The 27242-nt window shown below is 27.9% G+C and overlaps 2 protein-coding genes across 5 annotated transcripts in view; both read left to right on the top strand.

Moving 5' to 3' along the window:
- Nucleotides 1–17852, top strand: part of LOC132923270 (autism susceptibility gene 2 protein-like) — a 33496-nt gene extending 15644 nt beyond the window's left edge. The window contains exons 5-17 of one of the 4 annotated variants that reach the window (XM_060987141.1): nucleotides 1639–1665; nucleotides 5730–5778; nucleotides 6104–6474; nucleotides 8285–8845; nucleotides 12462–12661; nucleotides 12729–12890; nucleotides 12957–13129; nucleotides 13188–13432; nucleotides 13502–13660; nucleotides 14869–14901; nucleotides 14975–15209; nucleotides 15276–15912; nucleotides 16054–17852. In XM_060987141.1, coding sequence (XP_060843124.1) covers nucleotides 1639–1665; nucleotides 5730–5778; nucleotides 6104–6474; nucleotides 8285–8845; nucleotides 12462–12661; nucleotides 12729–12890; nucleotides 12957–13129; nucleotides 13188–13432; nucleotides 13502–13660; nucleotides 14869–14901; nucleotides 14975–15209; nucleotides 15276–15912; nucleotides 16054–16249 — 3048 coding nt within the window. In that variant the 3' untranslated portion in view covers nucleotides 16250–17852. Of the gene's footprint in view, nucleotides 1–1638; nucleotides 1666–3440; nucleotides 3826–5729; nucleotides 5779–6103; nucleotides 6475–8284; nucleotides 8846–12461; nucleotides 12662–12728; nucleotides 12891–12956; nucleotides 13130–13187; nucleotides 13433–13501; nucleotides 13661–14865; nucleotides 14902–14974; nucleotides 15210–15275; nucleotides 15913–16053 lie in introns of those variants that run through there. The other 3 variants (XM_060987142.1, XM_060987140.1, XM_060987144.1) reach the window with 3 other exon arrangements.
- Nucleotides 17853–18550: 698 nt separating this feature from the next.
- LOC132922965 (tetraspanin-9-like) lies at nucleotides 18551–27242 on the top strand. The gene is made up of 5 exons (XM_060986719.1): nucleotides 18551–18815; nucleotides 19040–19228; nucleotides 24609–24785; nucleotides 25941–26153; nucleotides 26593–27242. Exons 1-5 carry the CDS (start codon nucleotides 18756–18758, stop codon nucleotides 26659–26661), a joined length of 708 nt encoding a protein of 235 aa, XP_060842702.1. The 5' UTR covers nucleotides 18551–18755; the 3' UTR covers nucleotides 26662–27242.

The following is a 27242-nucleotide window of genomic DNA, read 5'->3' as shown; positions in this document are numbered from 1 at the left end:
AATAGACGTCTAGACGCATGCTGTTCCGTGGGGTTTGATGTTGCGTATCTTTATCAAAAACAGATTCATACTAAGTGGGATATTATATTCAAGTTGACAATGAATTGGTTTATAATTTATTTATTTATTACGAATATGAACTGACATTTCAATTTTTTTTCAAAAAAAAAAAAAAAAAAAATGGGACATTATATAAATTATTTATTGTTAACATTATTTGTATTATTTCAATTATTTTCATTCTTATGATCTTATTAATTATATGTGAGATTTTTTTGATGTTTAATTAAACTATTTGTAGAAAAATTATTAGTTGCCTAAAAGAATTTAATTATATTTTTTTGGCGTTTGAAATTCAATTCATCTTTTATTGAGGTTTATTACTACTGTATTTGAAATGATAAATCTCTTAAGATATGTAACGTGATAGTAGTATGTTACAGACTACAGAGGATGTATTGCCTACGTCTTATAATAACATTGCAAATTTGAACTCGGGTGTTACAATTTTGTGTTAGTTTTAAGATTAGAGTAAACTGACTTATTATCTATGTTCTTTCGTTATTTTTTTTTTACAATATTTAAATATTTAAATGAGCATGTACATCTTTGAAAATTTAAAATTGGCATAATATTAAAATAAAAATATTGTGTAAATCTAATGCGAGAACACAGATATTGTTCTTATACCTTAAAATTCGATTTTAAGGTTATTCATTTGAATAATAATGCTACAATACAAAATTGAAACTATTAAACGTATATTTGCTGTTTTCTATTTGATAGAGCCAAAACAGCTGTGACATCCTCAACGAAACCTACTTTCTTTGTCTTATTTTTTGTGCTTACATATTCTTAAGGTCATGACAAAATGACCTATAATTTCTTATAAACTCGAGTATACAGTATGGATAATGTTATTGTTTTTAAGTGTAAGAATAAGTAAATTACAATTATTTTGCTCTAATTATTTATCAAAACTAAAAAAAAAACCGTATTGGAAATATAGAACGTAAATAATATGTTGCGTATATCGTGTGTGTAAGATAATAAAATTTAAATCTTTTGAATTTTTATATTCTAACGCGTGATTTCCCTATTTTGCTTGTAAATTAGATTATTTTAATATATTAATATATATATATATAATTATATTAATAAACATTTTTATTAAAACACTATACGTAAAACTAACATTTTAATGATTTTGACAACGTTCTTTCTTCTATATATACAACTTACTAGATTTATGTAAATGATATAAAGCAGGGGTTGGCAAATCTGCCCCGTGGATAGGAAATAATTAGACCGCCAAAATTATTTTTTTTTTAATGCTGGTTTTCCGCACATAGTAGATATTTGATCTATTTTTATATATTTGATATTACGATGGCATTTATCGTTTATCGCTATTTACAATAATAGTCATAATACAACAATTATTAACTAATATTTAAGTATTTTCTTGCCCTCAACAATTTTTTTTCAAATTATCTGGACCGTCAAAGAATTTAATTGCTGACCCCTAATTTATAACTATTATTTTTTATATCGCGGTAATATGTATTTTTTTTTATTTGTAATCAATACATTTTTTTGTTTTTTTTTACTAATTGTATATATTTATTATGTTTTCAGTGTGATAGTGAAGACGAAGGTGATAAGGTAAGATTTCTTTGAATATTATTATAATTAAATAACTAATTATAATGCTACAATTTATTAAATCACTATTTTTTTTTAAATTTAATCAATAAAATATGATGGTTTATAATTTAAAATTAATTTGTCAAAATAATTTCTTTTATGGTTATCCAAATTGAGATTTTTAAATTTATTCTATGTTAATTATATTTGGTATAATTTAAATGTATTTGAACTGTGATGACTCTTAATGTCATTTTTAATCTTTGAATAAATCATAAAAAGAAACCTCGTAAATGCTGTTGTTTTGTGAAAATTATGACGTGGGAGTAGTAGATGATTTATTTAAATCGAATATTATTAACGGTAATACTTCTTGTAGTCTTATAGATTGAAACATATTTTAATACAATTAACCACAGTTACAAAAGTAAAACATATGATTAAATATTAATAATATAGAGTGCGTGTTTTGATATTTTTTAAGTATGCTTATTAATTTATCATCTATATAAAATGAATATAAAGAAGTTTTTAAGTTGGTATATTTGATTTTACATTATTTTCATATAGCGCAATGTTTTGTATTAGTCTTAAATAATGTGAAAAACGTTGGCGAGAGCATTGTGTCAAAATCTCAACCTAACCTTTATTTACATTTTGAGTTCATTTTGTTTTGTGTAATCTTGATTATCTTGGTAATAAAAACTATAAAATATTATATTATTTTCTCTCTGTCGCCATTTAGAGGAGAAAAAGAAACGACCGTAAAATCTTGTCGGCCCGGGGTCTTTTTACCATGTCCTCCCAATTCTCTTCTGTATCCATTTAGTTTTTATTTTCCTCGATTTGTTCCCGAGGAGAAAACCCCTCTTTCCCTTTAGGCGGTGTACACACACAAAAGTCTGAAAGTTATCTTTAATAGAGGGGGATGAGGTAAAATCTTCGTTGATGTTTTTCCTTCTACAAATAATAATAATGGGCTTTTCGACATCGCTGTACAGTGGTAGCGACATGAATATTTATTAAAAGTTTTAACACTTGCGAGGACGAGGGCAAAGAAAAATCGTCCCATACACCCTCAGCACCTCTTTACTCCTCCCCTTATATATATGTATAAATATTATATATACTTTGCTGCTTTTGAATATATTGAATTTTTTATTGCTCATCTCCGTCGCCCGGGCATTTCTAACCCTCACGGTGGCGACCATAGTCTAACGACGATTCTTGTCTCGACATATAGACATCGCGTATATTTAAAACCGCAGACGCAATCGATGTCACACTTTCATCGATGATAATTGCGAGCTACAATTATTGTCGTACGCTGAAAAAGAATTCCTAATGTCCTGTAATATTATCGTATGCTTCTTTACATATTCGATGACATCGATAACACAGGTCGATATTTTTTAAATAAAAGAAGGGATAAAGAAGTATGTGCCGTTTTTACATACATATATATATATAGTGGCTATAGTGCGATTGCTGGTTACTATACTTTTTCCCTCGCGACAGACGTGCAGGAATTTTATCATCCCGTGTTTTTCCACTTTCTCGTCGCACGTTTGTGCGCAAGTCCACCAAAGTTTTTACGACCCTTGGGGGAAATACGGATGATGGCGAACGGTGGTAACCAGACGGCAGTGACGGTGGCTGTGTGCGTTCGTAGAGTGACGCGTGCGCGCCGTATCGCGTTTTCCCTTCCCGGCCACTGTCGTCGACTCAACAACAATACGGCGGGTGGCGTGTTCGGCTGCTACCGTAGCACCAAGCCACGAGTCACATCAGTAGTCGCTTGGTGAGCTTGGCGCGCGCGCGCTGTTGTGTGTACGTACGTGTTTACGGTCCGCCAAGTCCGCCGCGGTCGTCGCCGAAATCTGATTCACGCGCACGTGTCCGTCTGCGCGTGTTTTCGGTTCATAATTTCCCGCCTATTTATAAAATAATACAATTTTAGGTCGGCTGTCATTGTGACGACCGATCGTGTTAACACGATTTATATTCCGATCGACACGGAAACGCCCGACGTGTAGTTGTTATTGTGTGGATCGTCGTCCGACATATACACCCGCCCGTCTATCACGACCATGCTCTTCTTGAAAGATGCCGCCTTTTGAACGCAATTTCTCCGCGACCACTATGACCGTAGACAGACCTTGTTGCAACGACCAAACGGTAAACATCGATCGTACATAATATTAATATATATTATTCGTCTGTCATTGTATTGTCGTCTAGTCACGAAAAATTCTTCTTAAATATTCGTTTATCAGATTATATTATATTATGACAGTGCTTAAACTTAACCTATTTAGGGGAAACAAGTGTGTACGCGTGCAAAACAACACTCCGTTGTTAAGTTTTATGCTTTTCCGTCTATGTTTCGTATATTATGTTTTTTTGTTTCACTTCAACTGTATGTATTTTTATTGCCATTTTAAAGCGTACGTGGCTTTATGTATAGGCGGCTCTCATGTCTCATATATTCGTGATACATGCATAGTGCAAACAGCATACCCCCGGTGGTGGTTTTATTAATGCTACGCCGTAGTACGAGGTGGTTGGCGACGGCGTTAACGGTGATTCCACATAATGCGCTCTTGACGTTTTATTGTGAATCAAATTCTCCTGTAATAGAAATAACGATGTTACCTAGTTACTAGTTAGCATAGGTGGCAGTAACAACTACTTGGGTTCAGCTTTGTGTCTTAAATATATTTTATTCATTTTTTTTCACCTATTACATTCGTATTATCAAGCAGAGAAAAACGTTTTGAAAACAATATATTTTATTTAGTTATATTATATTATCGAATTGGGCCATATCAATTTTCTCGATTAATGATATGATATTGGGTAATTAGATCATAATACGTATATAAAAATCTAAAACGAACAAACGTCAAAATTTTAGTTTTGAAATAATAATTTATCGCATATAAATATTAGATATCTATTTCACCGCGAATAATAATAAGCTTATATTCTTTGTCTAGGAAAATAATCTAAGGTTTTAATCAATGTAATAAGTAATATAATATTTGTACGCATTACAAGTTATTGTAACTAATTTTTCATTATCTATATTACCTATGACCTTGTTTAACGCGTATTTATATTCACAAGATATTATCTGTGAATTAAAAAAAAGTGGGAAATATTAAAATATACTTTATACGTTAAATAAACTATTACTTCGGATGTTAGTTAATAAAATATGCTCGGTCATCACAGCAAGTCGATATTTGTGTTGAGTGTAGCACTTGAAGTTTTTACTTTATCCCGTGCACAATTTTAAAATATAAATAATACGTGAATAGTTCGTCAGTGACGAACCTCGAATATAAAATTTAAAACATTTATAATATATTTTACTCGTGTAAGAATCCTATTTTTATTTTTATTTTTCATCGCTTTTCAATTATAATAATGTGTGTACGGTAAAATACATAAAGATTTTAAAAACATAAATATTAAATATATTTTATTTAACTTTGAAATTAAATATAACGCTTATTATACGTCGTCATAATGGACGGAATTTGTTATACGTGTCAGAGAAGAAACATTAATTTGATAAAAACTACTGCAGAAATAATTATTTATAGCTTAATCACACCAAGGGTCAAGTTTTATTTTTATGTGTTTTGATAAAATTCAAATTTATTAAATGATCTGCTGCGAAATAGGTTTGGATGTATTTGTGCCCAAATTGGAATAGTTTAATAATAATTTAAATTAGTTATCGTAAAATGTTAACTACCATATGAATATTAAATTGTATTATACAATCCAACAAATACTAATCTCTAAAAATGACATCGTTCTAATGTCATTGAATTCGAATAGCTTGACTACTTTTCAATATGGTTTACGACCATTGCAGTGAATCGTTAACTCGACTACCACACAAAGCTGATATGTTTTTTTTAAGACCCGTGATCGTAAAACTCGGGGGTTATTAAAAATATAGTGACTCAAACTATGGCTTTTTGAAAATATAATGATAATAACATTTTATTGAGCACTGAAAACAAACTAGACGAAATTATATAATTTTTGTTTTATTATTGTTTTAGGGTTCAGATAATTCTGATCTCTTCAGGACCAGTCTAGTTTCCAGGAAAGGTAAGCAGTCTTTAAAATATTTTAATAATGTTTATTTTATTGAGCTTTTCGATGTTAACACTTTTAAGTTGTATGCTATTATATTTTCATCCTAATGCCATGTAATTACTAATCTACTGTAACAAAAGTTAAATTTACAATGTTATATAATTTTTGTACTTAAATAAATTTATAAAATCGAAAATATTTCTTTTAAATATTAATATTACATTATAATACATTTATTAATAATTTTGTACACGGCAAATTTAGTATAATTCTGCACTACTTATATTTATAAATATTATGTTAATAATTTATTTTTAAATTACTAAAACTTTTCTAGATGAATTACCTGGAAGAATTTCTTCTGAACCTACCCAGAATTTACCTGCTACGGTCTCTAAAGAACCTATATCAATAACACCACCAGGTCGACAACCTACTCCCCCATTAGTTAATGGCATAGATTTTGATAACCATTCGACGCCTGAAACAACTACAGCATCTACGACTCATATTAGGCCCTCACAAAATCCTATGTTACCACCACCTTCAACAACTCCTCGGGCTCTACAGGTGTCTCAACCAAAATGTCCATCTCCCACGATACCTCCATTATCCACGCCCCCTACAACACCTAAACCTCAAAGTACACACGTGAATGGACATGAACCTTCAACGACTCCTGCTACAGTTACGTCGAGGTATTCCCCAGTAAGTAAAATGACCATACATTTTAATATACAGTATTTTAAATTTTATTTATAAAATATGAATTTAGATTATATTTTATACTAATATTATAATTGTACTGATATTTTGAAATGCATCTCTTTCCCGATTATACAAAATATAAAAACTATATATCTAGTAAATAGTAATAAAGTTTTGAAAAAAAAATATAATTTATTTAAAAAAAAGTTTATGATTTATTAAGTTTAGTACTTATATATAAAAAAAGAGATATAACTTTCTACTTATTTTCCTGATACAATGCTCAATTGTTTATGTTCATCATCGTGATCAATGATTAATACAATTTATGAAATTAGGAATACTCTGTTCACATATTTTACGGAACAATTATCCTAAAACCTAGCTGGATATTAATTTACAAAATGCATCAAGAATCAAGGGATAATAAAATTAAACACTAAAATAATATTTAATAAATCTAATAAATTAGTAAACTCAAAGTATTGAGTCAAATATTTGTTGTTAATGACGAATCAATAAATAGTATAAATACCTTTCTAATAACTATTGAAGTATAACTGCAGTGTTAGGGAAATAAATCAGAAGTGATGATCAATTATTGTAGTATAATAATATAGTATATCTATTTTGTTCTATTTTTTCAAACTTATCGTCTTTTTGTTCGGACTTTTAATCCCAAGGTCATCGTAGTATATTTCTGTAAATCGTGAATTTGAATGTTTAAAACAGATTTTAAAGTGATATTAAGTACTATTAACTACTTATTACTTTACTATATTATATTTGCTTGTTCATTATAAAATAAATGGCAATATCTAAATAAAAGCTAATCAATAGACATTATTCACTTAAAACGTTAAATTTTGCTTAATAAAGATTGATTTTTTCAAAGATTATTTGGAAATACATTTCTTAGTACTATTATACTGTCAGCTCTTATTCTACACTTATACATTATTATTGAACACATTTAATACTAAATATATTTTACCTATATAATAACAATTTAATTAATCATCAACTTTATAGAATAATCATTATTATAATAAGATTAGCAATGTATTTCATCAAATATTATTACTTATTCTATTTATATATGCCTACTTTAATGAATTGTATGTATAAATAAAATCATTTTGAACTGTATTTTATTTCATCAACCACATAAACAAATAGTTATAGACTATAGTATTTAAACTCTGAAGACTATTATGTATTCCATGCACTCGTTTCAAGTTTCTCTTTATAGTTTATACCATTATTGGCAAAGGTTTTTTTTTATTATTATTATATATTATATAATAATATTATATTATCGCGGGGCATTTATACAGTACTCTCCCCGGTACATTACCCTGATTGCCATGGAAACGAGTTCATCTTAAAACTATAGTGTTTATCGTCACATCAGTATTCTCTGTAAGAAATAAACCAGCTTTAAGCTGCCTAATATCGCACTTGTTTGGATAAAAAAAAAACATGTAGGTATACACTTAAGAATCATTTTCATGTTTCGCACGTGCATCATAATTATCATTACATTGACTTATAAATAAATAAAATAAGTATGATTGCCTTATAAGAGATGTTACCGAACAGAAGCTAATAATATGTTTTGGTTAATTACTACCAGTTATTCATTATAAAAATATAAATTTATAGAACATGTTATTTTAATATTATAATACCTACTTATATTTTATTATTGATACATAATAAATAAATAAATAAATATCTTAAAATTTAAATTTTAAATAATATTTTTATTTTTATATCTTATTAAAATAGTGGTTTTTATATTATTTAGGTACCATCATCAGGACTCAATAGTCCTAGGAATTTTTCAACGAATCCGGTACCACCTACGAGTGCGCCGCCATACCAAACACCACCTCAAGCGTGTCCATTGTCTTTGAGCATAACAAATTCTTATATTACTCCTTCAACATCTCAACACCCAGTCTTATCTCACGCTGCATCGAATTACATCCCAAAATCCCAAAATCAAACACCTTCTCCTCACCAACATAGTTCTCCTTATATGCAAAAACCAAACATGATATACCATCCACCTCACGGTGCCCCTTATCCATCACCTAATTATCATCCTAGTCCATATAAATCTACCCCTCCGTTATTGGCTACAGTGTCTAGTGCATATATGCCATATTCTACCCAGTCATCCACAGTGACCGTATCTGCTTCTTCTACGATTCCTAGCACGTCCAGCAGTCCGTTAACAACAGCAACGCCAGTAAACAATTTTAGCTCTCCATACCAACCTCCTGTTCATCAACAACATTATCCACCGTTGTATGCTCCATATAGAAGTACACCATATATGCCATCTGCGCTTTCAAATGCAGCCGTAAGTATTGTTTTAGCTAACAAGTATAATAATTTTGGATCCTGAGCTGAGCGATAAATGTATTAATTTTAAAATGGTGTGTGTGTGGTTTTTTTTTGTGCATGTATATACACGATAAGTAGTAAAATAAATTCTTCGATTTTAAACTATGAGTGTGGTTTTGGATAATAAATTGGATTTAATTTTTACTTTAGATAGATAAAAATTTAAAATATCTAGCATTTTGGAAAAAAAACCGGGAAAAAATTTAAGCAAAGCTAAAATTGTTTACTTTAATCTAGTTTTTACAAATTCAATTTTTTTTTTGCGTAACAAAAACGAATTACCATAGATACTATTAATTTTTACTAAATGTTATCAATTTGTTTGTACGAAGTTAAAATTAAAATAAAATTTTCCTCGAAGTTAATTCAATCTACTGTATTACTTACAGTAAAATAAATTACTTTATCTAATAGCAATATCAAAAATCATAACAGTAAATAAACTTAGAATATAAAAACTGACAGACTGTCTCCGCTCAGAATCGTTTTTCGTATACAATGATATATTATTAAATTCAAATTTAACACATCCATCACTGTAACCCACTCGATACCTACCGTACAGCAAAGCGGTATCCACTTACTCATGTTTTTTATACAAAGGGTTAGGATAGTTAATAATTATAATAATTGTTTTATAATATACAAATTAATTTTAAAAATAACATAATACGAGTTTACTTTAAAAATTAAAATCTACTTGTTGATTCATCGCGCGTTTGATGAAAACAAAAATTTCCTATTTTTTTTAGTATAGTACTTATTTTAAAATAAATAAATAAATAATAATAATAATATATAATTTGAATATCATTAAATACAAAAAAATGATAATGGTTATCTCACGATTTTATTTTTATAACAATTTACTGAAGTATAACTTATTTATTTAAATTTGAAATATCGAAAAAACGGGTGTAACCAAATTACGTTATTTTCTTTAAAATGTATATTAAATTAATAAATATATTTATAAGAAATACAGAACAAGAATACAATTGAATTTATTTTATAATCATTAATTATTATATGACTCATTAGAGAGACGGGAGACAGTCAACTTACTTTTAACTTAAGCTTAAATGAGTGTGTAATTATCTTTTTTAATTTGTAATCAATGCTATGTATTTGATATGTATTTAAAATCTAGTTTTTAATATTACAAAATATAATTGTATTGTATTGGACTCTGAGCTTCATCCAACCATTTATGCAGTACCACTGATATATCGTATTATTTCATACACAGTTCTTTGAAATAATAATAAAATTGTACAGAAAATTACCAATACATTAGTTATTAGTACATTACCTAAAATAACTTAGAAATTGTTGGAAAAATATTCTACTCCATATACTACTTATATTATGATATTAATACGTTAATCCTTGAAAAAGATTATTTTAAGTATGACATAAAAATAATCAACGTTCAACACAATAGATTGAAAATAATATTTAAATTTATGTTTTACCTAAATAACTTATTTTATTTTATTTTTTTTAATACTACTAATTAATAACGTTTATTTACCATACATTTAACTGTTATTTGAAAATGCATTGACCATAGTTTTGATTATGGTTAGATAGACCATCGTTTTGCTGTTAAACTTAACGGCATCATTAATATTAATAGAGTTTCAACGGAGCAGAAAACGGGCTTGTAATTAGGAAGCCGGGGGAAACGTTGCACGGAATTTGTTCGCTTCACTCTTTTCTCTCCCACTTTATCTCTTTCCCTCCTCTCTTTACCTTGGGTACGGATGTTAATTTTTCCATTCGGCTGCTCCGACGAGAAGTCTAGAGAAGGTTAATGATAAAACTACATGATGGCGGCGGTAGTGGTACCTCCTTAATTACTACAACAGAGTCCTCTCCCTACCTTGTACATAAAGCTCACCGCTTATCGACTTTTGCTCAGCCCGATATAAACTTTTGGGTTTCCACGAACTTACAGTTTTAATTTCCCCTCGTTAAACACTTAAAAACTCCGTGTAATCGTGTATGTACAAACAAACCTTTTAACTTAATATCTAATTATTTATTATTTTTATTTTAAATTTGTCGTCTTATCCAAAAATTCCAAATATCTACCGTCCATTTTACGATGATTTAAAACATTTTATTATTTAAATTATTGTTATTATTTTCGTATTAATCGGTTTCCTTTTTAAGCCATGAATCATGATTGATAAAAATATTCTTATTAAAATGGTTAAACCAAAATTCAATCATAAGTTACACTTATAATATAAATATAGTATATTGTAGTATTGGTACTAAAATTATTTGTTTGTTCAACAGATTGAAAAATTAAAAATAGTTTATTACTATAGTTATATTAACTATTAACTAGTATGTATAACTTATAAATCATTTTTTATTTAGCAAAACATACTGCTAAATGCATTAATGGAATGTTAAATTATTTTTGACAAAAACATTGCATATTAAATTATTATTAGTTATTGATTATTAAAATAAATTAAATAACAACTATGAGTTATTGAAAAAAATTTTTTTTCGTTTACATGTATAATTTTGTCAAAATTGGAACTTCAAATGTCAATAAAGAAAATTATTTCTGTTTTTTGGTAGTTATAGAATTATGTAAAACAAACTTATAAACTTATTAACTTTATATTAGATGTTTAAGTTTAAACTATTAAAATTAAAAATATCATAAATATTTAACTATTGATCTCCAACATTTTAGTTATTTTCAAGAATTTTGTAAAAATGTAATCATTTCATTTCTTCTATTTTTATTTCAAAACAATCTTGCTCCGAAATAAAAACAAATTGATAATAATAAAATATAAACAGTAATAATATAAATAGTTTGAATAAGAGAGTTAAATGATAAAAAAACATAGTACTTTAAAGGCTTATAAAAAAAAAGGAATTACAATAATGAATTGTATATATTTTCCATATTTTATAATCGTAAGTACAATCTAACAAAAACAAATCTTGCAATGAATTTTTAAACAAGTTTTTATTTACAAACAAAATTTTTATAATGAAATATAAATCAAAAAAAAAGTTGTAACTTTCAGTTGCCTATTAATAGCATACAAAAAAACCCAAAATTAATTTCTAGAAAACACTAAATATTTTGTAAAAATATCAAGTCTATGTATTTATTGATCTTTGAATGATAACAATTAAACAAAACCTATTTTTTCAAAAATTAGTTCTCTGTAATTTTTTCTCAATTATTTTAAAATATGATAGAAATTGTACATTTGTCTGACCAAAATAACCGACTTGATCTAATTTTTTGCCCGTTATAATAATGACTTGAAATCGGAATTTTTTTTCTTCTTTAAATGGTGTTTGATGACATCATTGTGAAACTTTTACATTTAGTGGAGCTTAAAATCAAAACAATATATTAATTTACCTTTTTTATATTATTTACTGTTACGTGTATCTTGTACACTGCTATTACAATCTTGGTAATATGATGGTTTAACATTTGAGTTTTGATTTATAGAATAAAAGATTTATATTTTGCTCCTAATGTGACTATATTAATAATAATTTCAATAATATATATTTTATAGAGATTGAGTCGAACTTCTCCCATGTCTGTGATATCAACAAAATCAAGTGTTGTGTCAGCACCTCCTCTTGTTGCACCAACAGTTGCTGCTGCTTCTACTTCTACTACTACTACTACGTCAATTTTGAGTGGACACCCAGTGCTAGGTAGAGGGCAGTCACCACGAGGACCAAGTCCAAACAGAGATCGTGATAGTTATATGTAAATTTAAAATATTGAAAAATCTATTTTGTTGAAGCAACATGTATTAATTCTGTATTGTTAACAGGTTAAACCGAAGTAATGGTCCTCAATTAAATTCTCCTTCGTCATTCAATGCTTCATCATTAGCATTACCTCCAGCTGCTACTCCAACATTAGCACCTACTGTTTCGTCTTCAGCACCTTCTAGTCTTGTGTATAATAAACCACCATTATGGGGCCCAATGGGGTAAGTACACGAGCTTATTAAGACATAACTATTTGCTTCAAAATAATAAAAAAAATTTTTTTCCAGAAACAACAGTATTGCAACATCTACAATGGCAAATATTACTCGACAACATCCATCATCATACCCTCCTCCATTATTTTCTTCACCAGTGGCTACTGCTACATCCCAATCTTCTTCATTGCCATCAGCACCGCCTGCTCATAATCCCTTTTCCGCTGAGTCCTTATTTCAGTCAAGTAAGTTAAAGTAAAAAATATTAGTTGTATTTAGGATTCTAAAATGATTTTAATTTAGATCAAGCTGACATGTTAAGGAGAGAACTAGACTCAAGGTTTTTAGCATCATCTCAAGAAAGATCTTTGGCTGTTGGTGCACCGTACTTACGGACTGAAATGCACCATCATCAACATCAACATACTCATGTTCACCAACACACAGCAACACCACTAATCCCAGCTGTAGCTGCAACTGCTACAACTATACCAAATGCTTCAACAATACCACCAGCACCAACGTCAGCATTATATCCTCCTCCACTCGTTAGCATATATTAAACAAATATAAAATAATATATAATATAGTTATAATTAATATATATGTATTTATAGTTTAAAGATATACCTAAATTGGGAGGAGTTGATTCACCATTTTATAGACAGAATTTATTATCTGGTAGCTATCCAGGATTTACACCAGGCTTGCTGCATTCTTCAATGGGTCACACACCATTTACACCACCAAATCATATGCCAACATTTACACCAAAAGTAATTATACATTATAATCTAATTTCGCATAACATATATAATATTTATTTAGTATTATAGTTCATCCGGTTATAAAACTTTATATAATGTAAACCTATAATTATGTGAAAATAAACATAAGTAAGAAACTTTAAGTGCTTGGGACACATGTTAAACTCACTCAATCTATTGAGCTATAAAATTGTATGATTGTTACAATTATATAATTATGCTATATAATATGTTTGCATATTGAAACAATTTTAGAGGGTGTGAACAATAAAAAAAACATTGAAAATTAAGAACCCCTTTATATACAATATACATACAAACTAGATAAAGTGGTATTGTCGTTAATTTAAATTTATTACTATTGCTTTTTATTATTAATTTTTAATTCTAGTATAATCTAACAAAGTTGTGTGTTTAATTTTAATGTTAATATTTTCAATATAGTTTATACTCCTAAAGATATCTTTTATTTACCTAGTTAATAAGTGTATCTAAATTCGGAACTTATTTATAATCGGATTTTTTTATTTAAGTTAAAGGGGCAGAAAGAAAGAAATTTATGATTGCTTTAAACAAAAATGTTAGGTGCTTATTTTAATGATTTAAGAGGATGCCAACGTAGTATTTGTCATCTCTCTCTAACCTACGCATAACATAGCAAATTTTTTTCACAATAATGACTATAACCATATTAATTACTCAAATTAGAGTGAAATGACCTCTCATACAATTTAAAGTTAAGAACATTATCTAGGACATCTCATAAGCATTTTATTATAATTTAATTTTAAAATACTCATAACTCGCTTTAAAATTAAAATATAATAAAACGCTTATGAGATACTCTAGATAATGTTCTTAACTTTAAATTGTATAAGAGGTCATTTCAGTCTAATTTGAGTAATTAATATGGTTATAGTCATAATTGTAAACAAAAAATTTGCTATGTTGCGTGCGGGTCAGAGAGAGAAAACAAATATTACGCTGATATCCTCTTAAAATCTCAAAATCTGTAATGAGAGTCAGCTTTAGGCAAGCTCCTTATGTTTTTATATGAAATTTTGGACCTTGTGTTAATGAAATGAAAATAGATTCTTAAGCTTCACCTAAAAAAAAATTCTACCAGATCTTGCTTTACTTTATAGAGCTGGCTCTGCCTATATAAATTACTTAATATATTAAAATCTTATAATAAATATTTTTTTATTTTATAGCAGTTGACCGATACATCAAAGCCAACAAAGTCAAGTGTAAGTGAATTATATTATATTACCTCTTGAACTGACTTTAAATTAATTTTTATGATTATATTTAAATATGTAGAAACCTGGAAAATGGAATGCAATGCATGTGCGATTGGCCTGGGAAATTTATCATTATCAACAGAAACAACAAGTTGCAGAAACCAAAAATGTTGCAAACAATCCGGTGCCAAAGACTGAATTATTAAGGCCACCCACACATTTATTTCCACCTAGCCGACCACCACACGATCTCTCTCCGTTTACATCACCTCATCATCATCATCCAGGATTACCTCCTGGCTATCCACCTATGGGTAATTAAAATTAATGCTTTTCTTGTCTATAAATATATTTGAATATTAATATAATTTATGTATTAGGTCCTGCAGCAATGTTTACGAGGTACCCGGCTGGATTTCCACCGATATCCTCATTCCCACCCAATCCCATGAATGATCCATGGGCTAGGTTACAGCCTTCTCGTGGATTACCTACACAAAATCCAGCTTATGGCCCACCTGGAGGTTGGCCAATAAAACCAGATCCTGTAGAAACAGAACGTGTAGAACAGCAACAACGAGAACGTGAAAGAGAACGAGAACGAGAGCGTGAGCGCGAAAGAGAGCGTGAAAAAGAAAGGGAAAGAGGTCGAGAACGAGAAAGAGTGAAACGTGAAGAAAAGAGAAGACATATGATTCAGCAGCAGCAGTTACAGCATCAACAACAGCAACAGCAGCAGCAGCATCAACAACAGCAACATCAACATCAACAACAACTTCAACATCAACAGCAACAGCAGCATTTGCAACATCAACATCAACAACAACAGCAGCAAGTAGCTAAGATGAGAGAACGATCACCTTTAAAAGATCCCAATTTAATGTCCAAAGAAGAAGATTTAAATAATATGATGTTGGGTCGTATTCCACCACCATCTCATTACCTGCCTCCGCCACCAAGACATCCTCAAAGAGCTACACATCTACCAACACATTTTTCACCATGGGATCAATATAGGTGCGTACAATTGTGCAATTATATTTTAATTAATTAAATATTTAAAACAATACACAATGATAATTAGAAACTAAGCCATTAAGGTTTTTTTTTTGTTTCTTGAATTTTTAAAATATTTATGAACTATTTGATATATTTTAGATATGATTCTTTAAGGTTTAGTCCATTAATTGCTGCTGCTGCTTATAGAGCTGAAGAAGAAGAACATAGAGCCAAATTATTTGGTTATCATCCTCAAGCCCATTTAAGACCAAAAGACCCATCTCCTAATACTCATCGATCAATGCCTCCAGATATGCAATTACCTAAAAAAGAAGAATCTTCTCAATCTAGGTAGTCCAAAACTTAAAAAGTTTTTGAATTTGAATATATTTTATTTTTATAGTCAAAATATTGGCATAATGAATTTAATGTTAATTTATTCTTTTAATTTCTCACCACTACCCTTATTAGTGTCCTTTAAACATAACTATATTATTCTTCTATGTATACATTTTTATTTTACATATAAAATGTAATGAACAATTTTTACTTAGTATAATTATTATTTTATGTAATTTCTAAAATTTAATTATGTGCAATTAATTTTATTTCAATGATTTCTATTGAATTAAAATGTAAGTAATACCATTTTAATAAATTTATTCTTTGGTTAATGAAATATTATGAATTTTTTTTTAAAATCATGTTGTATTCGTGCAATCAAGTTCTTATTTTTCAAAAAAAAAATATATATATATACATATTAAATTATATATAACACCTGCAACATTCTTTGTAATAATTATATAGGACACACAGGGTTAATTTTTATTTTCTGAACTGATTTTTTGACCCTTGATATATATATTTATATCACGTCAGAGTTGTATACTACCAAATTAAATTTAAAAATAGATAAGAAACCCAACATTTTTAATAAATATTTAATATTATTTGTAAAAAGTGTTTAATGAATTTTCATTGCTTTTGTTCCTATTATTGTTTAATATAATATATCTGTGAATATATAATTTTTACATGGAAATAATTTTAATTATAATAAATTTGAAAAAAGAAATAAACCCCATTATTTAAGTTACCAGTTAAAAATAATGATGATAATTTTATCATTATTATTAAGTTAATAAAGTAAATGCTTCGTGCATTGTGTTTTGTAAAGTATAGACACTTATTAGTAATTTTGCTGCATTAACTTAAAACTAATTGTATATACAAATAATACTGATAAATGAATAAAAACCTGTGTCTTTCTATCTACAATAATACAATTAAGTATTCTATTTAGTATATTATTTTATAAAGCAGATTTACATATTAATTTGTCTATATTGATGAATCGTTTTGCACGATAATCAATATTCTATTTTAATCTCATTCTAGTAATAGTTGCAAATATATGTACATACTATATATTTTTATGTTTTATTGTCAAGCTTAGGGAGCATTGTATTGTATTATAAAACTGAGTATAAAACTTATTTCTATTATGTGATTTTTCAATATACATATTATGTTATGATGATTTATCATTATGTTATTTATAGTACTTAATGGTTCATTTGAGATTTTGAGAATTTGTGAAAGAAAACTTTTTATCAGTTATCTTTATATTTCATCCAGCCACATGAATTTATAAATGGGTTATTTTTATAATCATAATTGATTATTTGCTTTTTCAATTAATTTCTATATTTTAGAATGCAATTGGTGTTTCATAGATTTAATTTGTTATTTTATTTTACATGCCAGTGATAAGATTTTCAACCAAAAACGCTGTTAGAACATTATATATGGTTATTGGTTATAATACACATAAAACAAAAACTGTAATTATGTATAGATTTTAAATATTTTATTGTGATTCTAATGTTAATTAAGTAAGTGTATATATACTTGTAAAGTGATCATACAATAATACAATTTTATGTACCACATAATTGTTTTTATTTACTAATAAGATATTAGACAATAATACTTTAATAGTTATACCATTATCCATTTTTCCTTGATCTCTTTCCAATAATCATAAACATCCATAAATGCTGTGCACAGAACTACAAGAGCAAGTTATCAAATTTGACAAAAAAAAGAGTGTGTCCTTTTCATTTTTATATATTATTTATTTATTTTTAACTCTTAAAAATAGACTAAAATTAATAACAGGTATAATATATATTATATAGTGATTTTATAATCAGTTATTTTTAAAATATTTTATTGCATAAATTGTATATTCAATTTATTTATTTTTTTTGATTCTAATTACTCACAAAATTCAAAAAAATCACTGAACTAATTTATTAAAGCCTTTTCATTAAAATTGACATTGGCCATTGGAGCCCCAATTTAAATTGTGCCACTTATACATAAACACACTATAGTACTACACAATACACATATTATGAGTTATAACTTATGGTTTATTATATAATAATATACAATTATTTAGTTTGTATTTGAAAAACAGAGGTCCAAGGTCATATTTATGTTTACTTTTCTTAATTTCAGGATTTATCAATTAAATAGACCGTTTTTAATTTTTATATAGCTGTTTATTTATAACTTGAACCCTGAACTTTAATTTTTCTAAATCACTACTTTTATATTGTGTAATTTATTATTAATGTTCGTCCAGTTAGCTATTGTATTTCGACATGGTCAGTACTAAACAATTTAGTGTCGTCTCCGTTTCTTCTTATTCTTCTCATACAATGTGTTGATGCATAAATTGCAATATTATTGTTATTACTTTTTAATTTTTTGTACCTATACAATACATTAAACATTTATACATACATATATTATATTATTGCCCTCAGTCTGCTGTTTAGAAATCAAAAATGTCTTTAAGCACGTTTTTGAACAAGTTCGTGTTACACTTATTCAATCTATTTTGTTTCGTGAGTACCTACCTATTTATTTTGCTATAATATATTATATTTATATCGTGTTAACTTTGAACATTTTAGCAGTGATTTTATATTATATTGCATTAATACGTATTTCTGCAGTATTTGTGACATAATAATATTATATGTTTAGTCTTTTTTATAATGATTATATAATATAATAAATAATAATACCATATTATTCATATTATTTGTTTCATGTGTTCGGTTCGTAGATATCAGGTGTCGGTATTTTGTGGATCGCGTACTTCATGGACAAAAACTTATACAAATGGTCCGAGTTCATTGATTCGACACTGACCACAGTGCCTCAAATACTATTGGTCGTCGGTCTCATATTACTAGTCATTCCTATTGCCTGTACGCTCGGTACACCCAAGAACACCAAATGTCGATTAACTGTGGTATTTACTCGCGCTGTAACTTACATAATCATTAAAAATTACACAGCACACGAATTGCGTCCCAACACTCCCAACCATATTTAATAACTACACGAACTGCGTCTCAATGTAAAAACATTATTTTCTTTCCATTTTACACAGACTTAGGACTTTCAATAGAAAATTATGACTATCGGTATGTTAAAAATATTGATTTTTGTCGTTGTTATGCAATAAGAAGTAAGCAAAATGAAAATGTGTATGTTTAAATTTTATAGGAGTGTAATAAATTTAAAAATATAAAATTAAAAAACTTGTCAAAAAAAATGCCAGTGGTATATAATTATTCTTTTAAGCCATGGATTCTAAAAAAATTTGGGCAACTTTTAAAAGTTCCATCCACAAATATTGAATCAAATTTACTTAAAAAATTTAAAAACTGAACGCAATTCATGTACCTAGTTGTTTAGATAAAGCTGAACGCAATTCCTGTTCTCACTTATTAATTTATTTTTTTTGGATTGTACCTAACTCGTGAGTAGCCAAAAATTAAATTAAATCTTTTTTAGACATTATTAATCGTACTAGCTAATTGTCTTGGCCAGCGTTTCCTAAAATGTGTTCCACGGATGTATATATGTGATTATTGAGAAAATTATTTTATATTATATTTGGATTATTTATATTATTAAAAATTATTATTTTAAATTACTTAAAAAAGGGGTTCCGCGAAACACAAATTATTTCTCAAGAGTGCCGTGGTCGTAAAAGTTTGGAAACCGCTGGTCTAGCTGGTCTAGGCGTTGCATTAAGAATGAAGAGGTAATTTTATTGCCTTCTAAAATATATATTTACTTTTAAATAACTACACAAATATTTGATTTTGATAATTTGCAACAATAGGTAAATTAGTGAAGCTAAGCTATAAGGCTATTGGTATGATGTTCCGTTTTAGAGTGAAGGTGTGAATAGTGCGTATTTGACAGCTTTTTGTCTTATGATAGGGTTTTTTAAATCATTGTGAAGTTCAATATTGTTAATGTACCAAACTACCAAGGGAAAGGATCAAATCATTCGTAATCAGATAGCTTATTAGAGTGCTTGAATGGTTCTGTTGTTTGCTGATTAGTGATTTGGCCGAACCCCAAATTACAATACCGTAAGACCAGATAGGTTGCAGTAAACTTTTGTACAAGAGTAAGCAATTGAAAATATTAATTTGTGATTGAAGGGGATCTTAGATTCTTAGAATACGAACTACGAAGGCAGAAAAATTTTATTATCATTTTATTTATTACTATTATTTATTTATAATAAAATGTCTTTCTATACATTGTGAATTATGATAGATGTAATTATGTAAATTATAAAACTGTAATTTTTCCATTTTTCGTTGTGAAAATTCACTATGCAGTTTTTATTATTTTTATACATTTATGTTTCCTAAAAGTAATTTGAAGTATAACATGACGACCTACGAACGCTTGTCTATTGTATTGGTGTCCTACGAGTACATGTCAAACGCACTATATTTTCTAACTTTTCAGTCCAAATATTTGTTTTCAACTAAGGTTTTATAGAGGAGAAGGAAAAGGTTTGAAGTCTAATATTATGTTTTTCATGCTATACGTCTATACCTATCCCTTGTAAGTTATAATTCATATATTCAACATGAAAACATAATTTAAAATAAAATATAGGAGAAATTCACTAGTACCTTATTTATAAACTTTTTGATTATTGTCAAAAACAACTAAGTAAAACAATTAATAACATTACGTATCTTAGTAGATATCTTATAATGGTGGTTTATATAAATATAGCTATACAGGGTGATTCTTTTACCACAAAACACTCATTATTTCAAAAAGTATTTATGTTTTTTAAAACATTTTTTTACATAGATTCAAGTTGTTAAAAAAACTACGTTCTTATTAAAAAATTATATTTTTAAATATTTTTTATCCTTATAATTTTTAAGTTTTTTACTTTTTTGAATGACAACATAGTTTTAATTTCATATTCCAAAGCAAAATAATTTTCTGAGTATTTTGATACATAAAAATCGAATTTAGGTGAGTAGTTTTAAGTTTAAGAGTTATAAGTATTTAAAGTATGATTCGCGGAGTGGAGTGGTACGGGGTTACCCCGCAAAATGTTTGTCCACTACTCCGCTTGTCTAAACTTTAAATAAGTATAATTCATAAACTACTCGCCCTAAATTCGAATTTTATGTATCACTAATACTCAGGAAATTATTCTGCTTTGGAATATGAAATTAATATTCTATGCTGTCATTCAAAAGAGTAAGAAACTTAAAAAAATATAAGGATAAATATTTAAAAATGTAATTTTTTAATAAGAACGTTGTTTTTTTTAACAACTTGAAACTATGTAAAAAAATGTTTTAAAAACATGAATACTTTTTGTAATAATGAGTGTTTTATGGTAAAAGAATCACCCTGTATAGATTAATTGTATACACATTTTATAATATTACGCATTAATGTGTTTTCACTTCGTTATATAATTTCATAATTACTGTAATATCTTTTAAAAATAATCTCATTCTATAATGTAAACAAAATAGTTTAGTAACATTTATACTATTAATAGTTAAGACGACGCCTCGGGAGTTTTTTCAAAACATCAAAGTACGATTAAATTAACATACACAATCTTTATAAAGCTTTTAATATTTAAATACATTTCAAAGAATTTATACTGTCACTTACTCACTTACTTGAGATGTGAATTAACAAATTCAAGTAAATATTTTATATTTAAATAATAGATTTACTACAAACTCTTGCGATTTCAAAGTGATATTTATGGCTTAATGCTTTTTATTTAACCGAGTTATGGAAATTTGTATTGCCTGTTCAGAGCTACCTACTATCAACTAATCCAGTTAAATCACACTATGCCATGAGCCTAATATAATTACTTACCTAACAATGAATTATAAAAAAACTATATTTAATTCAATGAAAATAAACAATTCTATTAAGAAATAAGAGATAAGATGACCTAGGTATATATTCGTAATAGACCTTTACACTTTATATTGATTTTATATAGATCGTGTGTCCAGGCTTTAATTTTAAGTTGCAGTAAGACAATAATTGTGCTGTAGGTAACTAGGAAATATAAAATGTATAAAATATCAGTGCACTTACCGAGATTGACTCAACGAAATGTTCTGACCGATAAATAGTGGTGTATTTAAAAAAAAATATTACTGTTCAAAAATATAAAAAACAAAACATTAAATTTCGAATTGGTATACAATGTTTACATGACACTTTTAATGGCGGAATTGATGCTATATTGTTAGAATGGCTATAATACAGACATTTTATCTCAAAACTGAAAACAGAGACTATTTAGAAGGGCCGGGGGGGGGGGGTGATAAATTCCTAAATACGTCTTTTTCTCAAAACACAACACGATTCAGCAGTGATGGATACTATAGACTTTAATTGATATATTTATTATATTCACAATTTTTGATAAAAATTAAAAATGAATTTATAAGTTAGAAATCGTATATAATATTATAAACATGAATTATAACCTTGCTAAAAGTGGAGAAGGTACTTAAATGTATCGTATTACTTTGTGAAATTACCGTAGATAACTACAGCGTGTCATATACATACAATACTACCTTCAGTTTTTCTTTATCTATACAAAAAAAGTCTAGGAATAGGAGAAATTATTAACACTTTAAAAGCTCAAATTTTGAAAAAATGTTCATAAATATCATACTATTCATTTGTAGATCAAGTAATTATTTTTTATTCCTGATATTTCGGAGAGTCGTTGGTAGGTAAACACCCCGCCCCCAACCCCTGCGTCCTCAATGTGATCAATTTTTTTTCCGTAAAATGTGTTATGCAAGATTTCTGTTTGTCAGCTATAGTGAAATATTGAGCTTCAACGATAGATGCTCTTCATTTTCCAAAATAATTCTATTTTATTATTTATAATATCTCATAGATACTGATTAGTGATTATTATTTTTGTCTCATCCACCTAATCCACCTAATATGATATAAAAATACATACAGGTGTGGACTTCTAACTTTTGTGTCTCACGATATTAAATATCAATTATAATATACATATATATATATCACCTTAAGGTTAGGTTAAATAATTATTTAACTTTGTTCACCCATTAACCCATAGAACTCATCTATACCAACCTGGCACCTACCCATTTAAGAAGTGAAGCGATTGTTTTACATGACATAAGTTTGGCGCTACTATATTAAGCACAGCTGCCGATACATAATATATAGCATCTTATTTTAAATCATTTTTAAAAATGTGATAACGCATTTTAGGACGTCCCAAATTTTGAGCTTTTATTTTACATTAAAATTGACGCATGCCATATATTATCCAGCCCTGGACAGTATCGAATATTATCAACTACGTTAGATAACAAATTTTATATCGAACAGCAATGTTTCAGGAACAGTGGCTTCGGCGTGCTTAGCTTTTTTGAAAGGTGGGGATATGACACCCTGATCCCCCCGTGAGCACGCCACTGTTCCGGAAAGAATTAATTCAACACAACTCGTATTATTAATAGTAAAATAAATTATTTTAATCACAATTTAAATTATACATTTACCTTAAAACATGCTCAGTAATTACCTGACCGTAGTCAGACCATCTTCGCTCAGAATCGTTTTTCAAATGAGTTTTTAATTTATCATTGAATTCAAATTTAACACGTAGATACATTATTATTGTGACTTACGCCTCAGTGACAAGGTACATTCGACGGTATAGATACACCTACCACCTATAACCACCTACTGTACAGCAGAGTAGTTACCTAATTTCCTTTTTTTTTCAAGTTGAATTTCTAGATTTCATTAGGTGTTCGATATCGTTCCTATAATTTATTCCATAGCATATTATTATATTAACATTTTAGAAAAAATGCACTTTACCACATCACACAAATTTTTCGATTTTTTTTTTTTTTTTGAAACTTTTATACATTAATTATTTAAGAGCAATCAGAATTTGTCGATCGAACAAAAGTTTAAAAGTTGGAGTCTTTTGAAGTTCATGATTTTCTTCTTTTTTTTATGTACAAAATATTGTAACCTAGTCTTAAAGTATAAAAAAAATTGCATGGGGTGGCAAAGTGCTTTTTAGCGTTAATATCTATACAATTATTTAATAACAAGTGAGTGAATATAAAATATGTGCGATATAAAACAACGAGATTACGACGCACCCTATAGCCTTTGTTTTTATATATCTATACAAATTTAATAATTACACAATATGTATTAACTTATATATGCAGGTATATAAATGTATTAATAATATTTACGTGTATATCACGTTTAAATTGCATTACCATATATTATAGTTATCTTTGCTGCTCGCAATCATCTTAATTGGAGAATTCGTGTTGGGTGGTGTTGTATATCGCATGCGTAGTGACATGGAACAATACGCATTGAAACAAATGAAATACAGTATCAACGCATACAATAAAACCGGACATGAAGCTTCTAGACAGTCCTGGAATGTACTACAATCTGACGTAAGCTTAATGATATAACAATGATAATAACTGTTATTTGTTAACAAGTAAACATGTTTGTATGCACTTAAAATAATAAGAATATAGAATGTTTCTATGCTTTAAAAATTCATAAAACATAATATATTCTTGTACTTGTATGCATAAATATTAAATAGTAATAATGCTACATATTAGTGTGTCACATTACTCATTTCATTCCAAACATCTTATTACAATGTAAAAAATAGATTATTAATAAATACATACAATGTGTAAACGCTAACCACGGATGATACTATAGTATCTATATCCGTGTGAGTCGTGACGTTAACTGGGAAAGTGGGAACACTCAATATCTCTGAGTAGAGCCTTGCAATTTGACTTCTGATTTTTAGTTGGTTCTTATATATACGTATGACATAAAATTACAGATTTTTATGATCTATGACATTTTTAGACTTAATTAGACATGGGCATGATGCTCAGTACAACTTTTTTTTTTAAATGATAACTACATATTTTAACCACTTATTATTTTTTAATAAATGTTGATAGTTTAACGTTTAACCAACTTTTTAAGTCCAAAATTACAAAAATTCAACAAAAAACTACAAAATGCACGCGATATTGAGTATTTCCAATTAACATTTACACACTGTCATTGTATACATATATGTTTATAAAATTACTGTGGTTTAAATTAGTATCGATAATCGATTTGAAATTTATTTTATCTTGATGATTTATAAAAATTGTATGTTCGTATGAAAAAAATTAACGAATCTACTGCTAAAACATTTAAAAATATGATAAATTGACAATTGTACAATATTTTTTAATTTTTTAACATCAAACCCTGAATTTTAATGTGTTAAGAAACTAAAAAAATATACAAATACTTATGAATTGATAAATAAAATATCAAGGAAACGTGTACTACCTTTAATCTTTATACATTTGAAGCACTTAAAGTAATTGAAACTATGCATATATTCATTAAAAACGTGTACCTAATTAATAATTATTATACTATACACAATATAAGGTAGTTTGCTGGTTTCTACATAGTATTATTTTCTACTTAATTTAGTTTGTAGTCCATACTAATCATACTATAAGTTTATAAGTTTATAACTGTAGAATATTATAGAGTATGATGATTCCTATTTTCAGACCGAATGTTGTGGAATTACCGGACAGAAAGATTGGGAACTGGTTACTCACAGCGGTAAACTGCCTGCGTCTTGTTGTTACGCCATCCAAATCGATGAATCTTGCACAGACATCAATTCGTACACAATCGGCTGTTTTGATAAGTTAAAGACCAATCTTCAGCATAATAATCGAATAATATTTTGGTTTGCAATAGGATTCGCTATGTTACAGGTATTTTAAAAACAATGTAATATTATTATGTATTATACTATTATATATTTATATGATACAAAAATATTATAGAACTGTCCATTATTGCAATATCATTGTAGGTTAGTGCAGTTAGCAAAGCCGTGCCGTTAAGATTTGGCGCCCAGGGCAAAATTAAAAATATTCGCCCCCTATTTTATTTATCATTATGCATTTCAATTTTTTTGGCGCCCCTTTAAACCATATGCCTGGGGCGCATGCCTCCTAGCCCCCCCCCCCCACGGCACGGCTCTGGTGGTCAGTGGTCACATTATATCATTCGAATAATTTCTATACATTTGTTCAAGTTATATATATTATATTATAACATTAGGCTCTACACCTACTTATATGAAATTGCATTATGACACGAAAACAAATAAATATAATAGTATTAATGTGTACGAATTTTTGATTTCAGATACTTGCTGCATTTTTAACATTTTATTCTAAGTGTTCTATTGTTCATGAAGGATATGAGAAAATATAATGATCATTATTTATTATTATTAGTACCATCAAACATATTATAATTGAAGTTTGCGCAATATTCTTACAATATAATAAACCTAATGTTTTACTTCGTCATTCTAAATATCATCTGACTTTGGCAATATTATACATTTATATTGAATAAGACATTATTATAAATAGATATTATTATTATATTTTATAGTTGTAAGTTATATACTTGTATCGTTAAATAAATTAACATTCAATTACTATTATAATTTTTCAATTCAAATACCTAATTATATAATGGTCGTGTTTTTTATTTTGCCTTGTGGGAATGTAAATATATTATACTTAGTAATTGTAGAAGCATCAATTGAATTGTAAATATATACCTACCTACAATTTTGTCCAAATTTTAATTTTATAAGCATAAAAATAAATTATAAGCTGAGGGGGTTTTCATTAGAGAAAATTATAAAATGTACTACTTACGTAATTCCTAAATAGGATATCCGATAGTGTTATGAATTTATGACTGTTATGATGTGAACGTGCAGTAAGGTTCATGCCTAAATATTGTATTGTAAATTTATAATAAAATTATAATGATTAAGC

Source organism: Rhopalosiphum padi, chromosome 2 (assembly GCF_020882245.1).
Source record: "Rhopalosiphum padi isolate XX-2018 chromosome 2, ASM2088224v1, whole genome shotgun sequence".
NCBI lineage: Eukaryota > Metazoa > Arthropoda > Insecta > Hemiptera > Aphididae > Rhopalosiphum > Rhopalosiphum padi.
This window is presented reverse-complemented; position numbering and strand designations above follow the sequence as displayed.

Coding starts and splice junctions, on each gene's coding strand:
- LOC132922965 (XM_060986719.1), top strand. CDS start 18,756: ATGTCTTTAAGCACGTTTTTGAACAAGTTCGTGTTACACTTATTCAAT. Junction 19,229..24,608: donor CCAAATGTCGATTAACTGTG/GTATTTACTCGC, acceptor CATATATTATAG/TTATCTTTGCTGCTCGCAAT. Junction 24,786..25,940: donor GGAATGTACTACAATCTGAC/GTAAGCTTAATG, acceptor TCCTATTTTCAG/ACCGAATGTTGTGGAATTAC.